Here is a 12,690-nt window from a genome sequence, read left to right on the forward strand (position 1 = left end):
AGAGAGGACTACGCGCAAGGTGTTCGACTGGGGGGTACTCGGTGAGTGCACCGGCGTCTGACCATAGGTTTCCATTGTGCGTCCCTTCTGAAAGAACCTACCTATCGCACTGCTGTGCTATTGGATGGGGAGTTGTTGCAAGGGGAGGGAGCAACTGGAGGAGGAGGGGGGGGTGTTGATGGCAAAGGGGGGGGGGGGTTTGTGTTTTCGATGGCGGTGTTGTTGCAGTCTGATAGCGGGCTAGGCCTCCCGACAAGGCAGCACTCGAGGGGCGGGGAGTTGGGAGGGGGGAACAAAGATAGGCCGCCGGGGGGGGGGGGGGGGGCAGGGCGGACGCAGGCGGCGTGCAGGGAGTTGTCGGCGGGCCTTGGCCCGCGGGGGGGGGGGAAAGAGATGGGTGCTGTTGGCTGTCGATGGCGAGGGGAGGAGTCGATGGCACTAGTGATGATGGCGTTGGCAAGGGATGGCGCTGATGGCTGGTGGTGAGGGAGGGAGTCGATGGCACTGGCGCACAACGAAGCGCCAGGACAGGGCGGGCCGGGGCGCAACGAACAGGCGGGGGCACAACGACGTAACGGGTAGGAGAGCGTGGTTTGTGAAGGGATCTTGTACATTGCAATCTGCCTCGGTGATGATCATCAACATATAGACATATGACCAACAAGGATCCCCCTTCTTTACATACGTAAAGAGTAGACTTTAATGAGCTGTTTATGAACATAATTTATCTTAATAATCTTGGACATATGATACCCTATTGACCCCAAAAATGGCACTTGTTTTGGTATTTCTATAACTTCAATTGCCAATGGATGTATTACAAGCTGAGATTTCTCCATCTTTGTAGCTAATCCAAAAACCCCTTGCTAATCCAATAATCAAGAAATAAGATGAGTAATTTGCCCCTTGATTTTCACCTTGGACTCGCTCTTATTGGACCCCAATCGGCCAAATGTTGTGCCAAATTTACAATGGATGGTTGGGTATCTGAAATCATTGACAATACAACAGATTGCAAGTGTTGATTTCAGTGTACGGTGTTTTATTCTATTGATGCAGGTCCTAAAGTGGCTGCCAAACCCTAATTCTTGCAAACTTTTGATTGAGATCTACTCAAAATGGCCGAGAAATGCTAAGATCTCTAGAGAATGGGTTGGAAAAGGTGAGAGAGAGCGAAGATTTGAGAGAAATCAAAAGAGGGTCAATGATTGATGAGTATTTCCTTCTTGAATCTAATATTCTATTGTGGGAAAGATTGTAAGGTGCCCACCTTAATTAGGCTATAATGTTGTTCTCTAATAATAGATGATACTTTACACAACAACACAACTAGGGTATGTAACAGCCCTTGTAGCCTTCAAAAGGGATTAGAAATAAGGGTGAAAACCAAAAGTGTAGACTAAAATGGTGCTATACTAGAAGCTTGTTAAGGTTGTTCAATAGACTAAGGCTGTTGCTATCCAAGTGCCAATTAAGTTCCGAGGTAATAGTCACATTAAAAAGTGATCTATAAGAAGCTCATAGTGACCCAAGGACCTCTATTGATGGGAGGAGGATCTTAAGCCTCCATATCCAAGCCTAAAAACAAGAAGGAAACTAGGGATCATGACTAGGCATGAGACCCTAAATATGGGCTAGAACCAAGGACTCACTTATATTGACTTATAAGTTTAAGCCTAAGACCACATGAGGAAGTGCTTGTCTATGACTTTGAGTAGTACTGAAGCTTCTTTGAAATTGATGTGCATTTTAGAATAAATTATTATGTGAAAACTTCCCATGTGTGTTTGCAATGATTTGTTTACTATGGATTAGGGCAACATCTTAAAAGAGGTGCGCATAGAACTGCCTTGTGAAGAAGCAACTCATATTCATGGTAATCGTGAAATGCATTTCCTAGTGCTGAAACGCAAAATGTATGAAATGATTGAAACATTTGACTGAAAAACGCTTAATGCCCTGAGTGAAATGGCTGACTGAAATATGATTTTAAAATAAAAAAATATGTTTTTTTTTCTTTGCTTTTTTGCACACTATGATTGTAGGGTATTGTTCTTATTTATGTTATGCACCCAAAAAATACATTGTTTGTTGACATAAAAGGATTTGCATGGTATAAATACGTAAGTTGAAACTCATTGTTTATAATGAAACCTATGCCACACATATTATTCAACTGTTTCACTTGGTGTTTTACTTGGAACTCAGCCAAAGGTGAAATGTTTCGGGGGTGAAATGATTTGTGGTTACCTTGCTCATATTGCCAAGTAATACTCAAATCGGTCATGTTATAGAGAATTTTAGTGACCTAGGTGGAAGATAGAAACAAAGATAGATGTCTCTTGATACAATGGGATTGTGCATAGTAAATTGTTGAATGATTTAAAGGAAAGCTTTGAGATGTGCTATCTTGACGTAAATCAAATAAGAATAGTTTAGACTGATGGGATTGAAAGATCATTGGAAAGGGGAAACTAACACATGAAGCTAAGATAAGTTGGCAAATAGGAACTTGTGTGGTTGAATGATCTTCATGTATGAACAAACTATTGAATTTGGTGTCCTTAAGGAGGCATACATTGTGAGGTATACCATCCTTTGAGAAATACAAAAGGGGTTGCTTAGCCGTCATTATATCTTAAAACTTTCATATCTTGGAAGCCTTAGGGAAATCCCAAGGGGAAGAGCAACACCAAGGGAAATTGAATATCGTATCTGCTTTACGAATTGCTTTAAGGATATTGCTTTGGGTTGTTGAAATGATTACTGTAAGACAATGTTGTTTGTTATAGGAAAGAGGTGGTTTCCTTACCCAAGATAAGTTGGTTGATTCATACGGCATATTCAAAATAGTTGTTTGGATTGATGCTATGAAAAAGGAATGTTTTCCTAGTTGATAATGATATGCTAATTGCTTGATTGTGTGTTTGCACAAATGTTTTTGTGACCTCATGGGCGGGATTATATCGATGCCCTTTCAATGATATGCTTGTTTCATGCTGAAAATACAAGGGTTTTGAAGTTTCTACTAGGGAATTCACAATTCTTTGGGTTTTGGCTCTTTTGTTGGAGATGGCCATCCTCCTCAATCATAAAAGTAAATGCCTGGTCTCTGCTAGTCATAACGAGTGCTAGAAGTCCCTCTAGAGAAGAGACCAATCCAAGTGCGATAAGTGTATATATCTGTCTACTAGTTAGGAGAACTCTCTTTGTCACCAACTCAATCCATCACTTTGGCTCTCCCTAAGACCTTGTAATCTCTATCTTTGAGTCTCATGCAGTAGCTCTTGGAATGCAAACTGATCTTCAAGTGAAGTTTCTCACCTGTTGTTCATATTACCAATATTTGAGTCTTGTTAGTTTTGTTGTTGAGTTTGATTTGGAGATTCACCAAATGGATGTGAGAACTGCTTTTCTTAATGGTGATTTAAAAGAGGAGATATACATGGAGCAACCAGAGGGATTCGTAGTCAAACGAGTGATTGAGGAGAAGAGGTTGCCCACTCTTCTCTTTAGTTGTAGTGGGGAATAATTGTTGAAGCTGTGAAGATACAATCTCCATGCTATGACAATGGCAGCTGTGAATTTGACCTCTAAGTTCGTGGTTCTAATCTCATGAGTCCTGAAAAATCGAGTGGATGTTGAGGTGCCATGGTCCTCCATGTTGAGGGTGTTGTAGCTTGCAACCTTACTTTTAGAAGTTCCGTCCAACATTCCTTGCCTAGATGAAAATCCCTAATAATGAGCATAGTCAACAAGGCTTTGCTTTGGCTATCTATGTCTATGATCCCCAACCCTCCTCTAGATTTAGGTTGTACGATAACATCCTAGTTAGGGCTTCTATCTCCTTTGAACCAAATGAAATTCTTGATGAGGCGCTTCACTTGGGGATGCATGACTTGGAGAATGCCTAATAGGAAGCGATGTACCATATGGTTGCAAGAACTTGGTTGGCAACCACTACTCTCCTTGCTAGTGAGAGCCTCGTTGAGCTCCAATAAAAAAACTTGTATCTTGTGCTCAAGAGGAGGGGTGCTAATTGTTGCTTTGATATAATGGGAATCCCTACATGGCATCAGAGATATCTTATTGTGGTCCCATAGGGAACCCATGTGAAATGCTCATGCAACTGCCACTCTTGTTGCCTAATGTCACATACCCAAAATTCATAGGACTTGTGTCAAGTTGCCAACTAATTAAAGCATCTACTGCTTCCCAAAATATCTCCATGGCTGTTACAAAGGCCCTAAAGTTAGTCTCATCCCCATCTAGATAGATTGCTATGCCATCAGCAAAGTCCCTATCAGGAAGCTCCTCAAACTCATGGATAGGCAACCTAATGTCTTTGATATCTATGAATTTCTCTCAAGAAGGTGCTCATAGCCTTTGCTACAAATAAGAACAAGAAGGGGGTTGATGGGAAGCTGTGTCTAATTGATCTATGAGTGCTAGATATGTCTCTTCTTGCTCGAGGAGTCATAACTTGGCTATGTATTGAGGAGTAAAGGGAAACAATTCCCTTGATCCACTACTCTAGCAATCCCATCCTCAGCTTGTAAGATAAGCCAAAGTGGTGGACTCTCAAAAAGCAAAGATGTTGTCCAAGATGCTACACTCTTGGACAAAACCTGTCTGGATGGGGTGTAGAATATGTGGCATCAATGGGCCTAATTTGAGATTGTTTGCCTTTGCAAGGATCTTATAGGTAGTTCCAAGAAATGTATTTAGTCTCCACTCTGATCTCTAGTCGGGCTTCACTTCCTTTCCGAATGAGGTGAACGAGTCCTTTGGAAAGTCTGCCAAAATCTTTCAAAAAGCATGAAGCTTGCATTGATAAGATCCTTGTAGCTCAAGAAGGACTTATATAGTCGTGGACACTTGAGGGCAATGCGAGAAGTGCCTTCTCCAGCTCCCCCTTTGTAAAATGGGCCATTAGGTATTGCTCATCCTATCTATAACCACCCTCTTGGTATTGTGCCATACCGTCTTTGTGTCCCTCTCATAGCCTAGGAGCCTAGTGGTGGAGCCAAGCAAAGCTCAGTATTGTGTAGGCTCCTCCTTTGTAAAATGGACCATTAGGTATCTACTTATCCTATCTATAACCACCCTCTTGGTACTTTGCTGTATTATCTCTTTGTCCCTCTCGTAGCCCAAGAGCATAGCGGTGGAGCCAAGCAAAGCTTAGTATTGTGTAGTCACCTGGGTTGCTTCTAAAGGGACTTGTGGAGTAGATTCATTTGCTCTCGAGTCTCCAAACACCCTATCGAGATTGTTTTGGCTCAGTGGTGCAGAAAAAGTCTCCATTAACCTTAATGATGACTATAATTACTACCATATCAATGGCCTTGAACTGGAAATTTTGCATGGGCCATATGGGGTAATGACTCTCATGGTTGGTGAGTTCACAACCCCTTCTATTTCTAACCCTAACCCTAACGTATAGCGCGGTGTGTGTCTTACGATCTGGTTAAGGATCAAGGATATAGTGGAGAGCTTAGATGTGAATATATCTGAGGACGAGGCTTTTGCGCTATTGGGGATATTGGCACATATGGACTATGCAGAATGCATTCATTTTTCATTCCATTTTTGGAGCATAGAGTTATATTGCCTGTTTGAGAGGGCTTCTCCATTGGCAGCTCGGCATCATTGAGCTAGCAGATATTCTTCCTCGATAGGGTTTGCTTTCTTTGTCACACTGCAGTTTCTTCAGTGTCCTCGGTTGTATAGACCGTTTGTACTTCTTTTAATGTTGTACTTCTGAATTTTGTGTTTCTGGTAATTAATACAATCACCCTTCTCTCTCTCTCTCTCTCTCACACACACACACACACACACACAGAAGGGTTTAAATACACAATAGTACTGATCTGAATGAATATGATGGATTTGTTTCTTTGAGAATTGAGAAGATTATTGGTTTTCAGTGAAATCATATTACCACTATGATAACCTGGTTCACTTATCAACGGCAGAGCATTCTTTTAGAGCACTCTGCATTGAAACTTCTGCTTGTTGTAGGCATTTTTGAGGAATATTGTGAGATGCATGTTTTTTGATTTATTCATTGCTTCCTTTTGTGTGCAGGCTGTTGCAGACATCATATTGGCACGGCACTTCAAACAAGGAAGAATAAATTCTGTAAGAGGATTAAAATGGTCTTTCTTGATGAACACTGGATTAAATATTTAAATAATGATATGAATAGCTTTCCAAAATATTCATATTTGATTGTCTTGGGTAGTGGTTTGGCATCAGGCCATTATTCCTTAAAACCACTGCAGTGTTTGGATCAAGTGCCAAAACATTAGATGTGCCTCACACAATTGATAGAGAAGTTCTTGGTTATTGGCCAGACACAGTTTATAATTAACAGGTTATATTTGGAGAGGAGCAGGGAACTCCCCAAAACTGTTGCATATGCAAGTTGATGAAGTATTCAGGATGTTGATGAGATGCCTCAGGCAAGACACCTTGTAGTCTAAAAGTATGTAAATCACTGTGTCTGATTTTAAGGAGAAGTGGAAGATTGGAGAAGTCTTGATGAGACTATCAAAGCCAACATCTGAAATTTACTAGTCTTAAGTGTACTAGGGGATATGGCATGTTGAGAAATTATCTGGCTTTCGATCTTTGCAGATGATGCATAATCCCCAAGATCTTATCTGAGTGACTAAGAAGATCCCCTTTTTTCTTGAATGTGAACATTTGATCTTGAAAAATGTGACTTTCTGCCCGTTTTTTTTTTCATGAAGATAATTGAATTAAGTAGTAAATATTTACATCAGACCATCAGGTCAGCATTCTCTCTATATCTCTTACTTTCTGTTACATCAGGTCATCAGAGAAACTCTCTCTCTCTCTCTCTCTCTCTTTACATTCTGTTACATTAGACCATCAGGTCTTCAAAGAAAGTGATGAAAGACTATCAGGACTCTATCACAAAGAGAAAATCACACTGTTGGTGTAGAGCGAACAATAGCCAGCCAGGGGGCAGCAATGTCAGGAAGAACCAGGTCAGCTGATATCATAGAAGAAATCTGCCATAGCACTAAACCTCGAATATGGGCCCCATGACCATGGATGCCCGAGACCGAATCGAAAATAAAGGCATTCCGAGTACGCCAAATATGCCACAAGGCAGTACATCTAAGGAACTGGAACAGTTAGGAATAATCAGAATACAAAGAAGGCACGGAGGGCAGCTTTCTCATAATCCATGACCGGGCTGTTATCCGGAGGTGAGTCTCCGAGAGCCACACACGAGAAATGAAACACCAGATCTGTTGCGCAACTGGACAAGAGGCAAAAAGATGAAGCAATGTTTCATCACATGTAGTGTAGAATACACAATGACCAGTAGAAATCTTTCGAGCATGCAGCACCTCTCCAGTTGGAAGACCACCAATCAACAATCTCCACAAGAAGACTTTCTGCCCGTAATTTTAATTCAACCTTTTCCTCTTCCTCTTCATCTACCTCTATTGCCTCTTCTTCTTGTTAACTCTCTCTTACAACCTCATCTATTCTTCTCTCTTCTCTTCATCTAGCTCTCTCGTACGAAACAATGCACTTTATCTGGTATATTTGGTGTACATTCAGTTGCGTGCTAAGGGCATGTAGTCAACACATCGTATGCATCTTACCTGACTACGCTGCTGAGCAATGACAAGATATAACATAACTTAACCTAGAAATGATGATATGCAAAGTTAGAAATATCTTTTCCCCTTTTTCCTTGGTAAACCAACCCTCAACCAAGAGCCTTGTAACTCATCATTACATTGTTTTGACATATGGAGGATTGTGAAGCTAGCTTTGACAACATCAAGATGTGTTGATATAGCCCTTTTTGCTGTGAGAACCAGCTCATTGAGAAGGTTGCAGTTGAAAACCTCTCACATGGTCTCACTTTTGGTGAAACTATTATCTTTAGTTCATCAATTTGAAGAAGGGGATAATGCCTGTGAGAAATATGCAATCATCCACTTAACAACAACATTGCAAAGGGATTACTGCACTGAATATTTGCAGAAACTGTAGGCATCAAAAGGCTGGGCTGTGTGGATGTATGATTTCTTTCTTTTGAAATTGTCAAGGATGCCCATTATCTAATCCAAGTGAAGAACTTGGAGAACTATGGTAAGCTGGTACAAATTCTGAAAACGGTTTTCCAAATCAATGGGGAGTCAGAAGTCTGGGTGACTCAGATCATGAGGGGAGATGCTTTTATTCGTGCTTGAGCTCTGGTACCTTCTTCCACTTTGAGTTGCATATGATTTGGCATTATGGCATACCAAACTGTCTGTTACTCAACCCTTGTATTAGACTTCCTATAGGGCTTATTTAATGCCTTATATTACTATTTTTGCCTTGACAAAGGTTTTTCTCGAGGCATTGTTAGTAGGAATTTCTTCTCTTTGAAACATGTTGATCAGAAGTTTGGGAAGTAAATAAGATGTTTTAAGGGGGACATCGTGTCTGTAGCAAGCTTATATTTTCAGAGGCTTGGGTGGATCCTGGGGTCTCTTTTGTTTTCTAGCAGCTACACCATGCTTCTTGTATGACTACCCTTGGGATAACAGGGTAATGAAAATGGTTAACTTGTGTTATAAATTTATTTTTAATAATCAGCAAGCACTGCAGTTATCAAGAAAGCACAACTGTTCTTCCTTATTGTAGATTAGATTATTAAACCTTATCTCAAGGGTAAATCTCTTCTAAAATTATATCTGCAGGAGATGCTTTGTGCACTAGCAGAAATATGCAGTAAACGACTCCTGTATGGTTTGGATTTTCCAAATGGGATCTTGCATATAGCCTTTCCTACAGCTGAATGGCTGCATAAGTAAGTATTTCTCTTACATTGTGTTCTTGAACTTTTTTTGAACAAAATTGAGTTGTGCTATTGCTGATCTTGTCTATCCTCTAGCTCTTTCTAGTAATATGTCATGCATCTGATTTAGCTGAAAGTTGTCCAATGATAGTGTCTCAGGGATGCCTCATCCAATATAGCCATTACTATGAGCTATTCAGTCTGAAGGGTCCAGTCCATCCAAAGAAGTGTGTGTAGTTCTCTGCCTTGAATAATAACTACTGCAAATTCAGAAATCCATGGAGAAAGATATCAAACATAGAATCCAATGGATGTATGGATGTTGTATGAAGTGATAAGCTTAGCCCTCTTAACAGTCTCTTTGGCTTTAATATCTTGTATTTACCATGTGGTTGCCTTATTTGCACTAGTTTCCTACTCTCCAACTCATCAGTTCTTGAGTTTTGTGTTGTATTGCATCTAAATGTACAAAGGGAGGCTTTGTAAGTTTGGTGCCATTATTAGAATGTCATCCCTTTTTTTTAAGACTATCTTTTTAAGGTCCTTTTTTTTAAGACTATCTTTTTAAGGTCAATCCAAGGCTCCCATATTCCAAAAACGACCACCCCACCCCCACCCCCACCCCCACCCCCCCCCCACCCCCCCCCCCCCCCCCCCCCCCCCCCCCCGCGCCCCCGGGGGCACAACCCAAAAAAAAAAAAAAAAAGAATATCATATAAAAGCTCTTTCCATGTATATGACAAACATAGTGCTAGATCATGCTTACAGGTGCACATGGTACAAATTTTTCATGGTCATGCCATCATGCTAATTGTGACTATTATATTATGGAAAGTCTAGTCTATACTTCAAGCCATTAACCCTTTTTTGTGCAAGTTTGACCTTGATATGCTTGAATTCTAGTCACTGGCACCCAATTAGGTCATATAGTTGGATCAATGGACATGGACATGAAGGAATCAATTTCAGGTTTAGGCAATATCACAAGAGGTAAAAAGAACTGAAACTAGACCATAATGATCGATTGCATTGCATGATTTGTAAACAAACATGCACTGTACCATTCTGGTCAGTTGGATGGGCTGACTTGGGTGCCCACATTTTGGGCCTCGCCAGTTTGTATACCAATTGTCACCTTAGTTTGCCTATGTAAAGGCATCATGCCTCCTCACTCCATTCATCCATCAGATCATCTTCTCAGCTAGCCTCCATCATCATCATCATCATCATCATCATCATCATCATCATCACCTCCTATCTCCATTTGGTGCCCACGTTCTTTACCTCCTACCTCCATTTGGTCCATTGTATCCTTTAGTCTTAGTCAGATTGTTCCTCCATTCTCTGTGTCTATCTTCTCTTTCTCACTCCACGTTCACTTTCCTTTCTGCTGCACACTCTCACATGGTATCATTCGCCTTGGTGGGAGCCGGAGTTGACTAAGAGCAGGTGCTGTCCATGTTTTTGTACCAGTTGGGTGTCATCTACAAGTGCTGTGTACACTGCATTTGCAGCTCCCCTGAGCAGGGTGGACTTTTTTGTGTCTCTTGCTTGTGTTTGATGTTGGACAATTTTCCATGGCTTGCATTTCAGGCTGGTTTGGGCAGCTGATACAGCAGCTAGATGACCTTAGTTTCCCGTTGGGTGGTAGTTTTCTTGGGCTGAGTCATCAACCTAAGTGCTAGAATCTACATTTGAGGCAGGGTACTTGGTGGTATCTAGTACCTGTTGTTGGCCTAGGTTATTTGTGTTCATTGGTGACATTAGAGATGTGGTGTTTAATGGTACCTAACGTTGATCTAATGGTCAAAGATGGCACAGAGAGACTCGGGAGTGGAAGATACCTAGCCAATTTAATTGCTGGCCAGTCAGATTACTTTTCTAGGCACCGAAATAATTATTAGATTAATTTTCAGTGATTGAAGGCTAAAAATTAATATTTGGGAAGGCTGCATCCAATCTATTTGTAACAATAGGACACATTGAGCTATGTATTTGGCATACGCAATGGCAAATTATAACCCCCACCCCGACCCAGCCACCCACTCCACTTGTGCATGCATTCTTTTTGTGAAATAACTTTATTTTACGTCTGAAATGACATATCTCCCAAGGAGCACAAATTTTTTGAGCCCAAATGACCTTGCAAAAATCTGTCAAATGCTTGAAGGAATGTCCCATGTCTTTGAGCTGGAAATTTGGCCTGTGATGAGTAAGGAACTATATAAATGCTGATATTATGAATGTATAATTGCTGTAATTAATCCATCAAATTGGCGAGATAAACATTTTTAGTCTTATGGCAGTCTGACTATGTTCCACAAGCCAACTTAATGTACGTTTCAGCATTTGATATGCTTGTGTATTCACATGGTATTCGGAATGTCAACGGGCTGTTAATGACAGTGGCTATTGTGTGGCAGCACTTTGGGTTATAAAGCCTATAAAATTCAGTCTGGTGAGGATCTGTCCAACCCATTTCTATCAATGTATTTTGCGGCCTGTTACTTATCCTGGTTATCAACTTATGAGGGCAGGTTTGTGTTCTCTTGCGAATTTTGGCTACTGTTCTGTCAAGTTGCTTCTGTTGTTAAGGTCACCTATTTGCAACAAAACAAACCATGCAGTGTGAAATTTAGATTTGGAAAGGACAAAGTGAATTAAGCATTTTGATTGAGATGATTCTATTCACCTTATTGGTCAGGCAAAGGAATGATCAATTTATAGTGAAGGCTTACCTGGTTGGACCTCAAAATGTCAATGATCAAATGGCTGGATCTCTTTGGCTGAAATATCTAGCTGCAGTGACGCACTATCATCAGAAGCAAAGGTTAGTGATTCCCTCAATGTAGATGTTTAACTTTGAGAGAAGGCATGCTGAAAAAGAGTGATGATTTTAAAAATCTGGAATTCATAACCTTGCCTCCTCTAATAAGCTTACCTTTCAAATGCAAGGAACATGCTTATGTTTGCTGATGTACTGTTTTTAAATCTATTCCTAGCATATAGGCTTGAAATGCCTCAAAACACCTGTTGGAGGTCCTTGAAACTCCAAAATAGCCAGGAAATCTCATCTGATGATATCACATGATTTTTCCCCTCAGATCGAACATGATTTCTGGAATATTTAAGGCCATGATTCACTACCCCTTTAAGATACATTTTTTGGTATTCTCTATTAGAATCTCCCCCTTTTTTCTCTCCTTATGCACCTGTTCCTCTTCCCCTCTAATGACATGGCATTTTCATTTGTTCTCTCCCACACCTTCAGGACACAATATCCATTTCCTTCTTCATGTATACTGCTTGGGAGCACTTATTTATCTTTTTTGTTCTGCTTCCATGTAAGGGACTTGGAACTTTGGTGGTTATCTAGGGCATCTAACTTGTTCAAGGGAACGTTTGTAGTCCAATGGACATTTTCAATCAGGATAAAAAAAAAACTAATCACTTTTGTTAGGTAGGTCTCATTTGTATACGTTGTCCAAGAGATCAAATTGAAATCTGTTATTCCAATAGGCAAAAAAACAACAGAAATTTCCCTTATATCTTTTGTTTGTATTTTAGTTCCAAGAGAAGTGTCTCAAAGAAGCCAACACATCATTGTGTGATGTTGGAGATGTGGTCAACACTGCCCTGTGCTGCCCTTCATAGCAGCCAAGAAACGTTTTTCTTTGAATTTGAAACTTACGAAACGTTTCTGAGAGTAAAAAATGTGGGTGTTTTTTTTTCCTCTTTTTTTTTTGGTGAGTTGGAACCCAAAACATGGTTTTTTTTGACAAAAACTATTGGGCAATGTTAAACATGATGATGATGATGTGTAATGACTCGTGAGGACTCAAGATTTTGGATGA

General features: G+C 40.5%; 1 protein-coding gene across 5 annotated transcripts in view; it reads left to right on the forward strand.

The window, feature by feature from the left end:
• The window catches only part of LOC148031803 (transglycosylase), a 178,993-nt gene that overhangs the window by 148,550 nt on the left and 17,753 nt on the right, over nt 1-12,690 (forward strand). For all 5 annotated transcript variants that reach the window (XM_087685467.1, XM_087685466.1, XM_087685468.1 and 2 more), the window contains 4 exons: nt 6,088-6,141; nt 8,739-8,848; nt 11,260-11,373; nt 11,541-11,666. In XM_087685467.1, the coding sequence (XP_087541593.1) occupies nt 6,088-6,141; nt 8,739-8,848; nt 11,260-11,373; nt 11,541-11,666 (404 nt within the window). The remainder of the gene's footprint in view (nt 1-6,087; nt 6,142-8,738; nt 8,849-11,259; nt 11,374-11,540; nt 11,667-12,690) is intronic.

Source organism: Lygodium microphyllum, chromosome 9 (assembly GCF_053477565.2).
Source record: "Lygodium microphyllum isolate KBCC chromosome 9, Lygodium_microphyllum_v1.1.10, whole genome shotgun sequence".
NCBI classification, from domain to species: Eukaryota; Viridiplantae; Streptophyta; class Polypodiopsida; order Schizaeales; family Lygodiaceae; genus Lygodium; species Lygodium microphyllum.